Source organism: Mytilus galloprovincialis, chromosome 6, assembly GCF_965363235.1.
Source record: "Mytilus galloprovincialis chromosome 6, xbMytGall1.hap1.1, whole genome shotgun sequence".
Classification (NCBI taxonomy): domain Eukaryota; kingdom Metazoa; phylum Mollusca; class Bivalvia; order Mytilida; family Mytilidae; genus Mytilus; species Mytilus galloprovincialis.
In genome coordinates, this window is record NC_134843.1 from 60031049 (window position 1) to 60053023 (window position 21975).

At 32.7% G+C, this 21975-nt stretch overlaps 1 protein-coding gene across 2 annotated transcripts; it reads left to right on the forward strand.

Moving 5' to 3' along the window:
- The first annotated feature begins 1001 nt into the window (after nucleotides 1-1001).
- LOC143080004 (uncharacterized) lies at nucleotides 1002-17056 on the forward strand. Of its 2 annotated transcripts, XM_076255647.1 has the most exons (8): nucleotides 1002-1135; nucleotides 6459-6542; nucleotides 8622-8789; nucleotides 11842-12036; nucleotides 12391-12485; nucleotides 13430-13693; nucleotides 13993-14105; nucleotides 14806-17056. In XM_076255647.1, the coding sequence occupies exons 2-8, from the start codon at nucleotides 6476-6478 to the stop codon at nucleotides 15980-15982; spliced, it is 2079 nt and encodes a 692-aa protein (XP_076111762.1). In that variant the 5' UTR covers nucleotides 1002-1135; nucleotides 6459-6475; the 3' UTR covers nucleotides 15983-17056. The 2 variants fall into 2 exon arrangements, with proteins under 2 accessions (XP_076111762.1, XP_076111763.1); XM_076255648.1 differs by lacking the exons at nucleotides 1002-1135; nucleotides 6459-6542; nucleotides 8622-8789 and adding an exon at nucleotides 10989-11138.
- Nucleotides 17057-21975: the final 4919 nt, after the last annotated feature.

The following is a 21975-nucleotide window of genomic DNA, read 5'->3' on the forward strand; positions in this document are numbered from 1 at the left end:
TGCAAAGCGCGTTACTTTGCAACTAAACACTTTTAAAACAATGTTTTTATCGATGAAAGTTGTATTTTTAAAGCCTAAATTTACATCCAAGTGACGGCAAACTTATAATGAAACGTTCGGAAATAGACTAGGTCCTTTTCCGCTGATATCCAAATATGCTTACACAATTATAATACTATTGATAACAGTATTGTAATAATAATAAAAAGAATACATCGGATGCGCTTTACACTAAAAGTACACGTGATCGCAGCTTTTACAACCCAAAAGATAGAAGTAGTCGCGCCATTCTTATAATTACATTTTCTGCTTTATGCTTTGCTATTTGTTTTATTGCTGTTTCAAGTCTGTACATATAAATGATATACATTATGCAATATATGAGGAGTGTATATCTCTTTACCAATATGATGTGCTTTGCTGAAAAATAAAAGACAAATAATAACATTTGAATTTTTTTGGGGGATGCCTCACGATGTTGTCTTTCAATGAATATTCTAGGTAATCCCCGTCGCTTTGTCGCAGAGACTTGATGTAATTTTTGTGTAATCTGATTATCTACTTGTAAATAATCCTTTCATCAAATTTCTTCAATAACAAATAATAAAATTGAGAATCGAAAAGGGGAATGTGTCAAAGAGACAACAAACTGACCAAAGAGCAAAAAAAAAAAACAACCCAAAACAACAACAGCACAAGGCCACCAATGGGTAACCTTACACTGAAAAACTGCTTTAAGTCTTTTACGGATGATATGTTTTTTTCAAAAGTTTATACCTTATTGAAGCATGTGAAGGTAAGTGGGTTTCTGTAGACAATCCGGCTTCCCCCACCAATAAAATAAAAATGGCCTGTTTAAATTGTGTTTAAATTGAGAGTAAACTATATATATGATAATACCTTTTTACTTTTAAAGACAGGTTCATTTAAATTGAAAACCATGAATAAATCAAGTATCTAAATATAGAACTCTTTCGTAAGTTCCCAGTTGTTTATAATTAGTAAATACTTCCTTGTTGGGGAGAATATTCATACTGGTAATTTTATCTTAAATTTTGATCAACAGGAAGTAACGTTCTTGACATTTTTTGGATGATACTTGTGTATATGGTGTAGCGTGTCCAGTTATCTATAAGTAAGTTTATTTCCGTATATTACGAAAATCGTTCATGTTTATATTTTTTGTATTTTACATGTTATAAATTTATGAAGAAAACGTTTGAAAGCTTTTTTAAGTGTACAGTTTATGTTGTGTCGTTTTACTAAAGGAAGGCTATTAAGTTCTGTAAGCCTACCCTTTTCTCCTCACTAGAAGCATGATAAATAGGCCCATTTCGCTTTATAAACTTATTTGCAGAACTTTTTTTCTTGCGGGGCTAGTCCAGTTTAGCTGTACTCGACGATTTGGTACATTTGTATTTGGTGTTGTCTTCACTACTCGTCAGGAAAAACGTCCAAAGTCTGGACCCTGGTTATCCTAAGTCGTGTTTTACTTTTTCCCATTAGGGGTCCAAAACTTTTGAAGCCTGATTGTAGATCTTTGAAATGTTCCGTTTTGATTACTATTCTGAATTTTTAGAGCTTGATATATTATGGATAGACTTGTCAAATATACTATACTAAGACTAGAGACCTTACTTGTCTTTTTTGTGTCATTGCTGTCATGTTGACCTATACTCCTCAGATTCTTTTATCTATACAATCAATGCAATTTAGATTTTTTAAAGAGATATAAATCTTAAGTTGAATTGATGAAGCTTGAAATAAACGTACGAGTATTGTATTTTAATAAGATCAATACAATTATTTATTCATTGAATTTTACACGCATAAGGAAATACACTGGTCAACTATAAAAACGTTTTATATAAGACATATAAGGCAATGAATGCATTGTCCTTGTATATTTCAGTTAATATATTTAATTGGATTCACTATATTCAGACAAGAAAAACAAAAACGACTGATTTGTTTTAATATACTATTGTAAAAACATTGTTCATTATAAAATGTCTTCACTTTTACCTATTTATGATAATGTATGATAAATTCGAGTTCAAAAATGTGTATCGTTACTTTTGATGACTAGCATAGAATTACGATCTAAGGTTTTAAACATTAGGAAAAAAACCTATAGTCTGGTTTGGGGTATACCAAATAAAAATAAGGAACAAAAGTTAAAGCATGGACTAAAATGAACAAAAAAATAATGAAGAATGGGAACTAAAATATCTAGACTAAGAAATTATGAATTAACAAAGAATTGAGAAAAATTGCATGAGAAATTAAAATTATTAAAGAATGTAAGAATGCACCCCTATCAAGACCTTCAGCTATTGTATATGCATTACATAAGTATATGAATCAAAGACAGTATAAAAACGTCAATGTAACTATTCAAGGAGGGTTTTTTTAAATTGAATACATATAGTTAAATATAAGCCGCTCGCTAGAGAATGACAAAGGTTCATATGATTTACAACACAACAGTATCATCGTATATACATATTTGCTGAAAAGCTGATAACTTGTTGATCGAAATTTGCATTCGATTTTTTCTTGATTCAAAACATTTTAGAATTGGGAGTTTCAACATCATCCACCTCAAGTACAGATAATCATTTATATAACTTCAAAAGATAATTATTTATATAACTTCAAAAGAGAAAGAGTTTTAGTTCAAAAGAATATATTGAATCAAACTGTAGGATATGCATGGATATAATAAAAGATGAATAAGATGCCAATCGTCCATTATATTCGCTTACAAAGAGCATAGAATAATATCAGACAATACGATAATAAAAAAAAAACCACATGCATATACGGTTTAATATATCTAGTTAATCCTCGTCCTTTGATCTCGGGGGATAGCTGTCTCATTGACAATCATACCACATTTTACTGTTATTTAGTACATATGATACACTATGTAATAATCCGATATAATCCAAGCTAAAGTTTTTTTTTAACCAAATTCACTTGTTCAAAAATGTATACACGCATGTTAATCAATGAAAATAGGCACAGAAAGACTTTCAAAGTAAAAAAAATGAACAAAATTAAATGCAAATGACAGGAAATACGCAGGTACCATAAAACATTGATGGCCCAGTTATATACATATGCTCGTATATACATGTATATACATATTAGCCTTCTTAAATTTCCTTTAAATAAGCTTTCCCACACATTTTGTATTTGCCCTTTCAATGTGGCGAATTTATAAACACGACATTCTATATGAAACGTAAACAGAATCAGATAAAAGTAATCACTACAATTTGGGTATATTTACATTCATTTCGGTCCTTAGAACACCGGTATTTCAATACAAGATAAATGTTCTTTTGAGGAGCGTGACCTATACCGCCTAATACATCGGGGTTGTTGTTGGGTTTTTGTAATTTTCTTTATATTAAGGGAACACAAGTATATATTCTGACAAAAGTCAGGATACTCACTGAGCTCGTAGATGGAAATGAACTTTATTTATTATGTATACTATTCTAGGCAGTTCTTTGAAAGTTGATAAAATGAAATCTGTTACTTTCCACCGAATTTTTCAAAATGTTTACACAATATCCATATTTTCCATGTATATTTAAAAAGAAAGTAAATTACAAAAACAAATATACAGACATGAAATCTTTATTTTACCAAAAGATAGGACTGTAAAACTCTGTGATAGTGTAGCACTGCTCTGTTTTATGCGTAACCTGCATGTGTGTACCTATAAATACAAGATTTTTTTATATTATAGATCGGAGTCATACAGTAACTTTCAAATATATTGACTATACGTTTACATCTGATAAACGGTGTTTAAGATATTAAGATAATCCAAGGGTAGACTGGATTCAGAAAAACGGTTATCCATTGACTTCTCCCATTCGGCAGTACAATCAAGACTACAAAAGGGTGACATCCTTTTATACTGTACGCGATGGATAAAATCGTTTGGAACGGTAACGTTAGAGGGGCATTGGCTGTCAAATTCTTTTCACCTTTATTCGTTTCAAAGTTAACGATTATAATATGAAGTAAAGTAATTTATTATATATTTCATTTCTAAGTTGATTTATTTATTTATTGAATCGCCGACAACACACGTAAATTTTTTCGCGAATAGTTTTGAACCGTGTTTATTGCTGTGTATATATATATCATAGTCTGCACGTTTGTACTTGAACTTATAATGTCTGGACCTCCTTCTGTTCGTTATAAATATTAGTCACTATATGTACCTCAATTACCAGTTAACTTTAGTTAGCTAAGATTAGCTTAACTTATGGGCATATTAAGGAGCTACATGCTTATCATATTAGTAAGAAGATGGGTGCTAATCTAGTAATTTGCATATCATCTTAGTGGCGTTTGGACAAACGATTATATATTTCTCATATGTATAAGCCAAACGTCCACTACAACAGCCAATCTAATAAACATTACAAAACAGATCCAGCCATTTTAAAAGGGGGGGGGGGGTCCTAACCCAGGACATAAATGGGGGGGGGTTCCAACTTCATGCCCCCATTCAAATGCATTGATCGTTCAAAAAGGGGGGTTCCGGACAACCCCCCCCCCCCCCCCCCTGGATCCGGTGTCGACGCTTTTTTTTTTGTACTTTCTGTTTCCGTAGTTAATATAACATTTTCCGAAGTTGTGTATTATTAGGAATAACCAGCGGATTTGCTTTTTTTCTCAATGTTACATTTTTGATAGGGTAATGCGCGCAGTTATTTGATCGAGTTTATGATATTTAGCTGATTCTATGTATCAATGAAGATTATTTTCAAAATACAAAAAATATTTTCTCATGTAAAGAAAATTTCATTCATAAAATCAAGATAAAAAAATACGACTATAAAGTTGAAAATCAATGAGAAAAGTTAATCAGCAATACACAAGAATTTCTAACAGTAAGAATATGGAACTAAAACGTAGAACATATACAAGGAAGCTAGCACATCATAAGATGTAGTTACGCAAGGCAGAACAAGGTCAAGATTTTATAAGGGAAGGAGAAGAGATGCTTTAGAAAAAAACATGTGGTAGTTACCAAGAAGGAAGTAAGCGACCGACTTTAAGTAATAGAAAAGATCATAGAGAACAATACACTATGTGGAACGAGTACACTTTAACGAATTACCACCAAACATTGGCATGAGGATTAGGGAGGGTTGAAATATCACAGAACATGTTTTAAACCGCCGCATGTTTGTGCAGACCCAAGTTAGGAACCTCTAGTCTTTATAAGTCTTGTCTGTTTTATTTTTTTTTTATTTTTATTGTTTTGATTTAATTGTATGTTTCATAGATACGTGTGGCGTCAATTCGCTTTTCTGCTCTTGAGTCTGCATGGTTGTTGTCTTTTTGACATATTCCCCGTTTTATTTCTCTATTCTAAGTAATAATATATAAAAAAAAAAAAAAAGAAGATGTGGTATGATTGCCAATGAGACAACTATCCACAAAAGACCAAAATGACACAGACATTAACAACTATAGGTCACCGTACGGCCTTCAACAATGAGAAAAGCAGATACCGCATAGTCAGCTATAAAAGGCCTCGATAAGACAATGTAAAACAATTCAAACGAGAAAACTAACGACCTTATTTATGTAAAAAAAAAATGAACGAAAAAAACAAATATGTAACACATAAACAAACGACAACCACTGAATTACTGTAACAGGCTCCTGATACATGTTAAGCATAGGTATATAAACTCAAGCAAACCTATCGTATGCTTTGCAATACAGAAAGATGAAGCACGAGACTTCCATAAGATACACTAAAAGCAAGAACATTGTCAATGCAGATTGAAGGTGATGTAAAAAAAACTTGGAATGTTTGGTCAAGTTATACGAAATGTTACTACCTGCTTACCTTGAGTAATGTGCATACATCGTAATAAATGCATCCCCTCTTAATGTACACTTTTCGCAACTTTTCATGGTAATGATTTTTGATTCAATATTTGTCATGCTCTTTCTCCATTCGATTGCATTCCCAAACCTTAATTCATTTTAATTTCCTGTTAACGTTCCTTCGTACTCCTTGATATTTCAAATACTGTATTTATTGTAGACAAGTAACTTCCACCACTTTTAAATTCCGTTTCGATTCTTGCTTTCTATTCCTTGCAATCGCACTAGTAGTATTTGTATCTCTTATACGTCTTACAGCTAATAACTGTAATATATCTTTATTGAATACTTAGTTTACTCCCCCAAAAATCTTCGCATATCCCCTATGATCATTAAAAAAACTATCCCAGAAATAGAATTATTTTTACACGAATAACCTACGTAAAAAAATCGTGGAAAGCTTGTCAATTCTTCCCGCAACATCGTTATTCAGAATTATTTGAAATATTTTTTTATCAATATCGATTAAATCAGCAAAACGCGACTTTATTTGTCTGAGATTGATAACTTGTTTTATATTTCAGCTTGCGAAAACAAAATAATGGCGGGTGCAACTAACAGGTACAAAGATGCAGCCGATGAATACGTATCACTTAGCCAGGTTTCAGGTGAGATATGAATTTGTGTAAGGTGTGAAGAAAGATATTAGCTATAGGCAGAGGCGGATCCAGGGGGTGGTCATCCGGTGCCGGTGACCACCCCCTGGGTTTGCAAAAATGGTGCACCATGTACCAAAAAATGGTGCACCTTGAACATTTTGAAAAATAAATTCGTCGATCAAATCAATTTGTCTATCGTAATCACCAGTCATAAAGTTGTCATTACTTACCTTAAGGTTAAATACATGTACCTTGACAGGTATGTTTATACAATGAACATGTAATCAACAATCGCTAATTACTTATTCGATTTCTTTGATGTTAAGGTGTAAAAATGAAGAGACAGTCCTCAATCTTAGATGTTTTAGCAGGTAATTTAAACTTTTTTTACATTACGTTTATCTAAATTTTTAAAGTTTGTACAATAACTTTTCTCGACCAATAATATTTTTTACTGTGATGCCAAAGTTCAAAAATAATTTTAAAGTTTTAAAGTCACATAAATATTCTATATTGAATGAATACCCCCGTTCCATCATCTGTTTGTCTAAAAGTTTCGTTCATTCCAATTTTTTAGTAACTTATACCCTCTTTCCTTCAGGAAACGCCACAAATCAGCCCCCTCTGAAGTACCAACGACTTGTAATGGACCTAGCATTGATACGAATAAAAGTGATCAGATTAAAGAAACAACCCCCGACTTACATATAAGTACAAACGACATTGGTTTTGTAAAACAATCAACACGTAAATTAACAAACGAAGAGAAATTTAATTTGATAAGAAATAATTTCCAACCTGGAATAAACTATAACTTTCCTATAAAAAAAATATGCATGAAAGAACAGACTGTTTCAGCTGAATTGGCTAAATCGCTATGATGGAGTAGTGTACTCACCTTCACAAGAAGGAGATTACTGCATATACTGTGCTCTGTTTGGGGTTGATGGTTTGGGAACATTATCATGCAAACCACTAACAGATATGGCACATGCAAGTTCAAGACTTAACGATCATTTCGGCCGTGATAAGAAATCATGTAAAAAAAGTCATACTGAAGCTAAAGCAAAAGCTCAACTTTTTCTTGACAACATTGAGCAAAGGACTACTGATATTCAAACATTTATTGATAAAGCAATGAATGAACGTATAAAAGCAAACAGAATTGTTTTAAAATCTATATGCAAGTGTGTTTTGCTTTGTGGCAAACAGAATCTTCCTATAAGGGGCCATAAAAAAATAAATTTTAATTGAAGATTTCAAAAGGTGACCACCCCCTAATAAATTCCTGGATCCGCCCCTGATAGGTCAGGTTCAATAATGCAACGATAATGTCTAACAATGTGTGTATTTGTACTTTTTCGTTTTACATGTAATATATAACTATACGTTGCTTCACACGAGCTCGAAATCACGTGTGATTCGAGAGAAATTCGGTTATTAATCATTCAACTTGTAAAAAGTTTGAACAAGTGACACATATTACATTTCAGTAACTTAAATGTTAATGAAGAAAAAGTTTAATGGTATTTTTAAACACGGCATACAATTGCAGATTGCAGCCGAATGCTTATTAGATTCAACTATCGATGCACCCATTATAACCATTCCTGGCCGTTGCTTCGGTATTGGTTTGATTTAAATTATTCATTTTTGATTGTAATTAACCAATTCACAAACTTGTTTATTAATACAAAAGCTAAGATTACAGCTCCCTATAGGGCAGAGTTGATATCCTTTCCTGTATTTATGTTCCCAATCATTCTATACTTTTAATTTGCAGACTTGTTTAGGACCTTTCCTGGTAAAGGCTATATTCCATCATTGGTTCTGTGCATGGAATCGTATCATTAGTCGTCGTGCATAGTTTTGAAGTTTACTTTAATTTGGAAATCGACAGGATTTTGTTTAAAGGACAGTTTATTCGAGAAAAAAAATGGAGAGATGATATTACTACATACATTATTACATAACTTCTCTTCGTGTGTTCTGTTTTCAAATGAAAAAAAAATAATCAAGTAGTGTATATAATTAACCAAAAAATAATGTTTGATGATAAAATATAGCATACTCTTTGTATTCCCACAGTGAAACAAGATGATGACGACTGTGTTCCGATGAGACCACCTAGAAGCTTGCCAAATGGGCGTGGCTCCACCGGTTCACTTCCACCAAGAGTTTCATCTGAATCCCAACGTTTATCGTCAAAACACAGTTCAAGCAGCTCGAATAGTTCAAATGGCGAAGCTGTTGAAGGTAAAGAAAATAAAATTCTTAATATTTAAGAGCTTAGTACAAAAAGTATTAATCTTTCCAATTGGAAAATAAAATTGAGAATAGAAATGGAGAATGGAAATGGAGAAGGTGTCAAAGAGACAACAACCCGACCAAAAACAGAAAACAGATCAAGGCCGTCTACTGCTATTGAATTTTTGTCTTTCCGTACTCTAATTCGCTGATGGGTTTCTGTAAGTAAGGAGTGACCTTAACTGTGAAACCTCTCGTTAGAACTTCGGCCAGCACACAGTCAGGGAAAACTCGTAATGAAAAATGAAAAATAAATTGCACTTAAAGCCAGTAATAACTGATTCTTAAAAACAAATTAAATTCGCCAAAGCATCAAAGCATTGTACAACTGACATGTTCAAATGGAAACGCATGAAAAATGTAAAAAAAAACAATCATTGGTCTATCAATTCACTTATCTTCACGCGCTCAACGTGCTCTGTTATTGTTTATCTATGTCTTAATCCGGTTGACTTGAACAACAAACTCGAAAGTTATCTAGCTCTTGCAATCAAAAATCAATGAATAAATAATATGTGTCGATAGTTCATCATATAATCGTCATAGTTCATCATATAATTGTCATAGTTCATCATATAATTGTCATAGTTCATCATATAATTGTCATAGTTCATCATATAATCGTCATAGTTCATCATATAATTGTCATAAATGTTGGGAAAAATGCATACATAACATATAGTTTAGTATACACAGAAAAACAAAGATGTGGTATGAGTGCCAAACATTCGATTCTAGTCAAAATTTGTTGAAGTGAACCAATATAGGATAAAGTATGGTTTCAATACAGAGCCTTGGCTCAAAACGAACAGCAAGCTATAAATGCCCATTACAATGACAAGTGTAACACCATTCAAACTGGAAAATCAACGGTCTAATCTATACATACAACGAGAAACGAGAAGCACGTCAACAAACGACAACCACTGAACATCAGGTTCCTGTCTTAGGTGCAAACAAATGCAGCAGGTTTAAACGTTTCTCGAAATGCTACCATCCTTTAATTTTCATTATATATAATTATCTACTAATCTATTAATTGAATGAAACGAGTTCTTACGAGCTCTGGTTCAACTGACTAGAGATAATATATGCCAAAACCTGTATAAAAACAGTAGACTTTACTTTATTTGATTTTATTTTGAGAATATAAAACCAGTGATATTGTTGGCATTTTTCAAAACTACCTCTACCCCCTTTTATTGGGAAAATATGCGTAATTTTCATCAAATTGGGAAATTTAGAAATAAACCATGAATTTGACAGAAACTTCATTTTATATAGACCCCCTTTCAAGAGTCAAACCCTGCTTTGAAATAAGACCCCTTTTTGTCAGTGATGATACATAAATAGACCCTCAAACCTACACATTATAGTAATTGTAGGCATGCAAAATGTATAAATGAGTGTTTTTCAGTTTGAATTCGTGCATAATTACTACCGAGATTGCACTGTTTGTGAAAAAAGTTGTCTTTTGGGGAATAATTTTACGCCATTTTTTTTTTTAATTGGGATTCTTCTCCAGGGGAAAAAGCCTTTATTCTTCATTAATTTAAGGCAAACAATAGCGCTGAAACCTGTCCATTACATTTTCAAATTAAAAGTGCTATTTTCCTGTGTTGTATCCTGCACTCTAAACTGATCTTATTTATTACTCATGTCGTCAGTAAAAAATTTATTTAAGGAAATTTAAAGCTTGTACCAAGTGATACTATATATATATTAAGTGTTCTTAGTACTTTAATTTTAACTGAATCGAAATGGGGGAAAAAACTATTTCCGTTTGTTCTTAGTACTTATAGTGACTTGATAGTCTTATTTGAATGTTTATAAAATCTGCATAAACAACTTCCAGTTGATGTACTGTTATTTTAACGGCACTTATATACTATTACTATATTCACGATATTTCTAATATAAGGGTTTATGTCAATGAGACAGCAACCACGCAATATGAAAAAAATGTATATGAAAAACACCGTGTATATGAAAGATACCTACTACAATACGGTAAATAATATGTGTGAAGCTCTAAATCGCCAAAAATTTAGAAAATATGAGAATTTTATCAGAGCTAAATATAGAGCTAATATTTATCTCAAACTCACCGAAGGACACAGTACATTTGAATTAAGTAAAAATAATCACCCACGAGGATGTAAATAAAATAATCATCCACGAGGATCCATAGATGGGAAAAGTGAAAACCTTGTTTTATATCTCTATCCTTCCTCATCTCGGCCATTGTTGGATATATTGATAATTACAGGAGAAGTAAGATGAACACGATCTACCAAGGTATCCAACCAATACTTATATTTTATTAGGAGGCCTTACAGAACACTACCTTTTCGCACACTTTTCTTTTGGGTATTTTTTTAACTTCTATTTAATAGATATTTAAACAAACTTTCAATTTTTGTATCACATAAGACCTAAATATGGATTGATTTTATATCAAACAGTATAATTGAGCTGTCAGTACACTGGAGTATGTGTATGTTAGTACTAATTGCTGTCCATGAAAAAAAATTAAATCTGGAGACTCTTGTACATTTTATATCCGAATACATTATGCATTTCAAGGAACAGTTCGACAGGGATACAGTTTTCATATAATTTGACTGATATCGAAGTCGGACTAAAGATTCAATTTCCGCAAAAAACTTATTCATTCCCACTCAATTAGGTTATGCATGCATTAGTGGTTCTACTCCTAAAGTATATAATACTAATCTTTATTGCATAATTACACCCATAAGGGTCAAGTAATACAAACAAACAATTATACATTTTAAATACAATGCAATACGCCACGAAAATAGTTTTTTTTAACAAACAAATTGTCAAACCACGGACTAACTATAGCTTAAAATTTTACAATCTTATCTATCTTGTTTGATAACATTTTATTCTACGTACTGTTCTTATAGAAATTACTGACAAGACTGGCTTATATATAGACATAGCATTTTTCGTTTGAAATTCATATCTTTTATAGATCTTACATTTGAGGAGTTCCTGAAAAGGCAAGGGGTGACAAAAGCGACAATTCAACTTCTAGAGGAAGAAGAAATTGCTGACAAAGTAACTTTAGGAGCTTTATCTGAAGATGATATTAATGGACTAGGCCTGAAAGTAGGACAAAAAGCTATTCTCCGAAGTCTCACTACCAAAGCTAAAAGTCGATTACCCGGTTAGTCTTTTCATAAATGATTCATGCATGACGCACAGCTCCTGGATGCTCTTGACATTTTGTCAGTTTTATGCTTCCTGTTTTTTTTTTATATCAACATCAGTATTTAATATGGAAATGAAAACACGGTCCAAATACATAATATACATACTCTGTAGCTCTCAGAGGTCAATCGACTTCTATATATATAGAGGAATTTTTGAGATTTTCAAAGTTGTTGAGCTATAAACCATATACATGTATGCTGTTTTGTCTATGTAAATCGTTTTATTGAAGTCAATGTAATATATATTTTGGCAAATTCATGCACACTGTTTTGGATCTGTAATAAAAATTATTCCATTGTTTTATCAGACGCACGTAACAGTGTAATACCGCCTCCTATTAGAGAAGTAAATGGAACAGGAGAGGTTGATCTACAGTGTTACTGTTTGGAAAAAGATGGCAAAGTAAGGATAAGACATTATCAGTATATTATAAACATGACTTAATATAACACGTAAAATACCCAAGATTCCGGATGAGGCGTGTGTATAATTAGAGATTCTAACCGTATAAATTTAGAATGGAAATGGGGAATGTATCAAAGAGACAACCCGACCAAAGGGCAGACAATAGCTGAAGGCCACCAATGGTTTTTAAATGCAGCGAGAAACTCCTGCACCCAGAGGCGTTTATATATATATATTAAACAGTATCTTGGAATTGGAAAAAATACATTTGATAAAATTTATCAAAACGAAATTTGTTTCCATTATATAATGTAAAAAAAAGGAGGAGTAGTAAGAATGCCTGACGTTGATGTCAACATTTGTTTGTTACCGTATGCCTTTAACAATAAGAAAACTCATGACGTAGATAGTTAGGCCCAGACATAAAAAAACATGTGAAACAATTCAAATTTTTTCATCTGGTTCGCTATGTACTTTAAGTTTTGGAAGCTAAGTGCATAAGTCTGTTTAGCAAAAATGATAAGAAAATAGAAAAGCCAAAACTATGAGGAATATATGGATATCCAAAACTGTGAACAATATATGGATATATTTAAAAAGTACTCGATTAAAGATAAATAATCCTGAACAATGAGCTGCAAACATTTTAAAGTCAATATAAATTTCTTGTCGAGTCTTTAGGTGATTCGTTGCAAAACAAAGTTTGTGTCCCTATCCAACATAAGATTACACTCTTTTTACAGCGTTTATACACCTTGTAGTACACGATGGTATCACCAGCATAGTAGCTCTGGTCTTCGGCGTTTGCATAAAACTGCAGCAGTTAAATTTGCACTTTTAAGATTGAATGTGAAAATATTTCAAGAAAAACTGTTTTCAGAATACTTTTTCATTTTTTTATTTTTTCAGAATATTGCAGACTTGTATATTTTGTGTTTCAGGGAAAAGTAGTTGCAGAGATTACAACGAAACATACGAATGAAATCAATCCAATAAAAACTCGTATTCTGATATTGGTTGATACAAGCGGTAGCATGGGAATCAAAACAGGAAGACGACGGAGATATAGCAAGCTGTACAGAATTAAAGGATTTGCAAAAAATATGGTGACATCATTAGATGATGGGGATTTTGCAGGCCTTGTAACGTTTGGGGAAAATGCAGATGTATTATTGCCCATGACAGAAATAACACATGAAAGTAGGGTACGTATTCATTTTTATACATATATACAGCATACACCTTATTGCAGATATGTTATAAGTTCTCATATACATGGTTTTCATACTGCTGATATTTGTAGAAATGATTACAGATTTTATCCGGATTCATGGTATCTATTCAATCCTACTGTTTGGTTGAAAACAATTACGGTTATAGCTTTGTATATATATTTTTTTTGTCAATCGACAGTTTATGGACTATAGGCTTACTGAATATAATATTTGTAGTACTGTACAGTTTATTTTCATTAAAAATGACTTTTTTTAATTGCTTTTTTAAGGATCGTTTGAAATCAAAACTAGACACCTTAGACAAAAGTTTCTTGTCGACCAAGACAAACCTCAGTGCTGGTTTGTCTAAAGCATTGGAAGTATTTAGAGATGCAAGTTCAGGGTTAGTATTTAAGTAGTTTTTTCAAAAAATTACATTTTTAGTAGTACTTATTTTAACCAATTTAATTTAAAATATTAAAAGAGTTATTATAAACTTTAGGTAGACAGTCTTTAAATATTGTCTAAATGTATTTGAAATTATCCTTATTCTTTCATTATTTACATGTGTACATTCAAGAACGTACAATGCCAAAATTCGTCCATGAACATCATTACTAAAAACCGTTATAATGTAAACGGAGATCATGATTCTTATTACAAAATCATCTCTGTCTCCACCGGGACTCGAAGCTGAGGGATTACATTCCTAGCTCAACTTCTTACGGCTATCAGACTAGGTATCTACCACATTTACTAAGGGAAGCAATCCCGTCACACTCAAGAGTCATCATATCATTATGACTCTTACACACATACCCTAGCTAGAATTCCTCTCTAACCACCATAGATCTTTTATTTGGGCGCCAATTTAACCGGAGAGCAAAGATTCAACATACAAAATCATATTTGTCTCCAACGGGACTCGAATCCGGGACCTCCGTTTTACAAGGCAGCGCGTATAGTACCGACTGAGCTAAATGTGTACTTCCCTTGCACAACTAAGTATCTACCACATTTACTAAGAGAATCAATCCCGTCACAATAAACTTAACTGATTAACTCTTGTAAATTTTTGACAACGATTGAAATTATTCTTACAGGAAACGTGATTTGCTTCACTACAGAAATGCTATTATAGTCTTCTCGGATGGTGAAGTTAATGCTGGAACCCAAGAACCAAGTAAACTTGTACATGAAGTCCGAGAAAAGATTCGACAACTTTCGTTTGGTCTCGATGAATCTCTAAACCAATGGGCTTCCATTTCTACTGTCGTATTGGGAAAATCAGCGTCCGAGATAATGTTCTGCTTATCAAAGTTCTGCAGCAGTGATGCTTTTTATACAATAGACATGGATGTAGACAATTCAAATACAGAAACTGACCTTTTCCTTCCGGTTCTTATGAGAAAAGCGGCCGTTGCTTGGAATGTGTCTGTTTACATAGAATCGGTGAATGGTGCCGTTCTTATAAATGAGGATTGTTCACAAGATAATAAAGTACGGACTCATGGGCAATCATCCCGCGGTCCTAAAACTGCCAAGGCTTACTTTTATTATGACATACCAGCAGCATCAACAAGGCATATTGGTATAGGGGTTGATCTGGAGGAAGCTTTTGAAGAGGAAGTTTTGAAAGTTAAGGTGGAATATTCTGGATTTTCTGGAGAGAGGAAAACAATAATCAGAACAATAACAAAGAGTGACATTCTAACTGAAGGCAGAGTACAGGGTGGGAAAGCAATCACAGAACACTACAAGAATGATGCTCGAATGCTTTCAGAAGAAGTGTTAGGTAAAGCCGCAAAAGCTGCTCTTGATGGAAATTCGGGTGGATCAGCTGATGCCATGAGGGAGGGTCAATCAGAGCTTCAGAAACTGATGAACAGATATGGTGATATGGCAGATAAACAAGAAACTGCTCAGACAGAAATATTTGACTATGCAAAATCTTTGATGAGCAATTTTGAATGTTTACTTCAAAAAGTAAATACACCAAAAGACGAAGACACAGATGAACAAATAGAAGCAGAGAGCAGTTGGTTAAAAATAAAAGCTGTTTCGTCAGCTATATCTAGAGAAGCACCAGGCTTGGCTGAAACAGTTTCGGATAGCAACATTTTGTGTCCTTTACCAGACGTACGCAAAGTTTCTTCTACGCCAATGCGAACAGAGATGGAAAAAGTTTATAAAGAAAAGGGAATTCGAGAGAGTTTGTTTTTCGATTTTGACGGGGCAATAGATGAACTTAAAAAGAGTATTAAAAAAGATGAAGACTGAGAAATGTTACTTTTTAAATATTATGCATCAGCAAGACAACAATTTAAAGTTCACAGAACCATTATCAAGTAGAATACAAGCCATAACTGAACCTTTTTAAAACAAAAAACATAACATGTATATTCCGCATTTAAACTTTCAATGCCTATACGAAAATTCAATTGAAATGATATCATATATTAAATGTCACAATCTAGGTTTTGTTCAACTATCTGCATGTGTTTTTTACGTATATGTAGTTGATTACTACATGAGAATGATTTGAACTTTTTCGTGTCTTTTCCTTTGTTTTTTTTTTTTTAATTTGTTTAATATGTGTTTGTGTGTGTGTGCTTATTTTCAACAATGGACAATGATACTATCTTTCACCTTTATTATGAAGTTATAAATATGAGATACTATTCAATACAGGATAAGTATTTTACCTCACTAAATATAATAATGTATAGAACATTTTTGTTTTGTCACGATGAAGGTTGCCTTCTTGGGTTTTGGGTAGTTTTTCTCCAATACCACTCAAAAGGGAAAATGTAACCACTATTTTAATTATTATTGGAGAACTTTCTAAATAATAAATAAAAATTTATATTTCATTTATTTTTTAAATTACAACGTACTTTACGGAGCTGTTAATGTGACTGCTGTCCCTGAATAAGGGCCATGAAACCATTTTTACGGATCAGTCAAGTTATAAAATGGCAAGGCATAACTAGCTTTAGATTGTAAACAAAGTCCATCTTTTACCTTTATTCATAAATCACTGTCTTCGTTTCACATTACCATGCAGTTATTGGAAAATACAGGTGTATTTGCATAATGGGGGATCAAGTTCGGAAAACTTCATCCGTGAGGGAAAGGATTTTATTGTCCTTCTCTGCCCTCAATGATTGCGCCTATGTGCATATGTGTGTTTTGTAAATAATCTTAAAAATCGCATTGTATATTGCATATTGCAACATATATATTCTTTATTGCATTTTTTTGAATTTACATTTTTGTATTTTTTATTGTTTAACTAAAAGCTGTTAGTTTATTTCATATATGTTACATTAAGAATAAAGTAATATGTATCAACCTCTATTCTAATGCAACAACGTGTGTAACGTTCATTTTGATTGGATAACGTCACTTATTTACATGGCATCAATTGACAATTGATGCTATGGGACGTACGCGCAAGCGCAGACGGCATATGACAGATTTTAAATACATGTTTTAACGTTGTTTTCTGTCAGTTTCATTAGAATGGAGATAACACTATTGTATTTTAAGCTCCGACGGCATCAATTTGGGATTTGATGGTCGCAAATACCCGTTTACTGTCTCCGCTAACGCGTCGCCAGTAAACTTAATTTGCGACCATCAGATCCCCAATTGATGCCGTCGGAGCTTAAAATATAATACAGTTGTCTCCTAATTCGTTAATTTTTAAGGTTTCTTATAATGTCGATACTTGTATTTTGGAATTGAAGAAGTTCTTGTTTTGTCGTTTTTAAACTCATTTGAAGTGTACTTATTTGCATTTTAGTCTGTTAAACAAATTATTATTTGTTTTTAAAAGTACTATATTTCGGTAGCTGTGTGTACCCTTAGGTCGATGCTTTTTGTGTTTTTTTCTTTGTCTTTTTGTAAGTTTTTTTTTTAATGTTTGCGTATTTACACTAATATTATGTGTACTGATTGATAGTTTGGTCTTAGTAATATGTTACAATTGGCTTTTAACTAGCTTTCTGTAAATATGTTTGCTCTTGGGTTACTGCTTTTTGTCTTTAAGTGAGTTGTTTTTTGGTGTCTTTGTGCTCTATGTCTATCTGGTGAGTAAAGCCTTTTCAACTGATTTTCACAGTTTGTTCGTATGTTGTGCTGTTACATCACTGTCCAAGGTCAAGGGAGAGATAGGCGCCAGCTAACATGTTTTCCCGCCTCATTCTGTGTATATATGCTTGTACGAAGTTTTAGTTTGTCGTTAACATGTAGCTGTGTGTTTGTTATTGATTTTCGTTCATGGTATTGTGTTTTCTCGTTTTACCCATTCTCATTGTCTTTTCTGGGGCTTTTAAAGATTTGTATGGTTTGGGTTTTGTTTATTGTTTAAAAGGCTGTATGGTGACCTATACTTCCTTTGATCTCTGGTGGATTGTTGTCTCAATTGTGACAACACTAGTCTTTCTTATGTATATAGTAACATTTGTTTCAGAGAAATAAATAGTATATTAAACAAACTTATATTTAGAAGTAGTGTAGAAAAACAACGCGAATATATAAATACTAACTTCTAAATTGGGGTATAAAGTATGAAAATTGCGAAAGAAAAAATCAAGCCAAACCGACTGTTCAGGGCGAAATTAGAAAAGGGGTTCCGCCGTTTAATTGGATTACAGATTAGATTTTCCTTAAAAATCCAAAAAATTCAAGCAGTTTCCAATGGGGTTTCTTCAAATATAAATAATTATTGTACGAAATAGTAAATGAATGTTATTTTTTCAATTTTCAAAATGTGCATTTTGCTGTTTTTTCTTCTTTTTTTTCTTTTCTAGCACGTATTATGTTCGCCAAAAACCTTAGTTGAAACCTATAGCGAGAAGAAATGTTAAAGGGAGTATACATGTGTGATGCTATATATAAGAGGTTCGTTCAGTGAGAATCCGCATGTTAGAAGGTTATTGCTGATGCGAGTGTATTAGTTCAGATTAGCAAAATCTAAAAATATGCAGTCACACTTGGTTTGGAAGGGGAGGGGTCGCGGTGGCAGAGTGGTCGAAGTACAAAAAAATGTATTTCAACTACTGTTGGAGTAGCCTGTCATAACTGTGGTTGTGAGTTTGAATCTCGCTCTTTAAAGGTGCGCTGGACTCCAATCTTAAATGATTATGATTGTCAACTTTCGTACCGAAGGTCGGTAGTTTTCTCCGGGTATTTCAACTTCCTCGACCAGTAAAAACTGACGCCACGAAATAGCACAATAGTTTAACACTAAAAAAACAATAAATCACACTCGGTTTATGACAGAATGCATGAGGAAAGTTTTTGAAAATGTCATGCTGCACTTTAACGATTCGAATGATATCCTTTGTGACCAAATATTTGCGATATGCTCTCGTTTTTTCTGAGACATTCAATTTATCATACCTTTTTGCAGACCCTCCAAATATCACATGCTATTCAGTCGTGTTGGACCTTCATTATATATTTATATAGACAAGTGTAAAGTAGGCTACATACAACAAGCTTAATACGGTTATATATAATAATGTCATCTGGATCAGAAATAATGAAATTTTGAGTTGTGTAGACATTCAGAACGAATATATATCACGTGTGTAAAATAATCGGTGCCATTTGGGGTCAAGGTAAAATGTTGCAGGCAAAGCATTAAAACTGGTGTATTCATAATTATAACTGATAACATTTTTAATTAAACGTCAAGAATGAAAAAGAAATATAGCACATTTTAATATAATGGCATATGTATACGAAATGCATTCAACATTAATATTTGTCTTGTAATTACATAGAATCATATTCAAAACAGTGTGGTTGTGGCCATTGATTGGCGACCTTAATTATCCCATTGACTGGGACATATTAGGTGAACGTATGTCTGTAACGACCACTGCTCACTACTTACTTGTTATAGAGTTTAAACCGTGGGGTCATCAAAGGTTCTTAACGCCTTTAATAATAAAAAACTCGAAAAATTAATCAGGAATAACCTTTATATTATGATTTATATTATTGATATAAATCAAAACATCGTGCATGTTATTCCTGATTAGTTTTTTCGAATAACTTTATTTATGTGTTGAGAACCTTTGGTGACCCCACAGTTTAAGTGTCATTAAAAAGTACATAGTGAGCAGTGGTCGTTACAGACAAACATTCACACAATCTGTCCCAGTCAATGGGATAATTTAGGTCGTCAACCAATAGTCACAGCCACACTGTTTGAATATGATTCTATTTATCATTAGTCTTTTAGTCTCCTGACTGCTTTTTCTGATTTTCATTTTGCACACTTGAAAAGTTACCACTACTCGATACAAGAGAGTGCGACGAGGACAAACTCGGAAAATTAATAACTCCACTCCTTGCTTGTTCTGCCATAAACTGACGTTTTCTTCTGTCAATGGAAGACTGAAAGGCTGCTCCGATGTTTTCTTTCTCTCTTACATCGTTTAATTTAGAATTTGCAAGAGATCGGAACACATCTAATTGTTTCCATTCCATGTTTCTAATAGACTGTAACTTTTGCCTTTCAATGTTTGCAATCTTAGTTTCTAAGTGTCGTTGGTGTGTTGTTTTTCCATATAGTATTGTTTGTCCAAGTTTTGATTTACTCCATTGAAGTGCTTGGCATTGCTTTTGTGGCCTGTCAGTAAATTTCGTGTTTTGTACTGACATACCGGAAGCATTCGATATTCTCTGCAGTGTAGATTTTTCATTATGCTTGCTGATATCCTCTGATAAACGGTCAAACACAGATGGTTTAGAATTTTGTTGATCTGAATTCATTCTTAAAAAAGATTGACAATTATGATTATGAAGGTTTTTTTTTTTAATATAATGAGGTACAGTTTATCATTGAAGAATATCCTTAACCAAGTTGCTATAAAAAAAACTAAAATTCATAACTTGACTTGGGTATAGAAATATAGGTCTCTGGAGTCGGTTTCACAAAAAAACTTACGACTAAGAATGATCGTAAGTATACTGAATTGTTCATGACTTATGATCAATCTTTGTCGTAAGTTTTTTTGTGAAACCAACTCCGGAACTTCTCAATATATCTAGCAGTACATTTTTTAAGACTTAGAACTAGATGACGTTGCTGTGAATTTGAATTTTCTTGGAAATTTTTAACTGCGACGAATATTTCATACAAGACTAGTAAGATCGATCGGTATTAATCAGGAATTTTATAGACCTGGTGAAAGTGCAACCAACATTTAATACATGACGGACGAATAAAGGACCAATTTATCCGTTTCTAACCGAACTAGTATGTTACAAACACTATGTGTCATTCAATGAAGGGAAAACGGTAGTATTACATTTTCCCAGCATTAGGTTGGCCTTTTGTGTAGCCAAGGCAGGTGAAGGAAGTCAAATTAGGAGCGCTGTGATTGGATGTAAGGGTACATTTATTTTTTTAATTATCTATGAATAACTGCAGTGTGTAAATTTACAATATAAATTTTAAAACCTATTGAAATATTTTCTAGAGAATTATTCGAAAAGGCTTCCAAAATTTCAAAAATTTGGTGTAAAATGACGGTGGGCATGGATAACATAAACAAGCTCCGTTGGAAATTGGTCATGATACTATTTGGCTTTAATTTTTAAAATAGAATAATAAAGTACTAACACCACACATAACTGTTTTATCCAGGTTTTTATTATAAAATGTAGTAAATTTAGGAATTGTTAGTATTGTCGCCTATGGCAGAATAAATAGTAGCGTTTTCCCTGAAGACAACAATAAGATCTTAAAAAAAGGCAAACTGTTAAAAATTATTACTAGTATTTAATTAAATTGTGTAAGTCTAATTGTACTTTGTATTTTTTTATATTTTGTTTTGTAAATTCGTTTTACATATAAAAATTTTCATATTTTCTTTGATTGTGAAATAACCAGTGGCGAGGTAAAGAACAATAAGACAGCACCATTACACACAAAATACATTTTACAGTTTAAATTGTAATCTTTAACAAAAGACAAGACAAAAGACAGTCTAGAGGTCAAATTACGATCCGAAACAATATCTTAGTATATAAGTCCAAAGAACAGTTTTAGATCTCAATACTATTTCCAACAATAGACAAATCCGAAAGACATTCCAGTGGTCTCAATACGATTTAAAAAAATTAGATCGGACCAGAAGACATTTGAAAGAGCTAATCTGTCAACTGAGAACCAGAGTGGTGAAAACATGACAAATAATAACCCACTAAATTTTCGTTATTTAAGTTTAAATTGTATAATGGTGCATGAA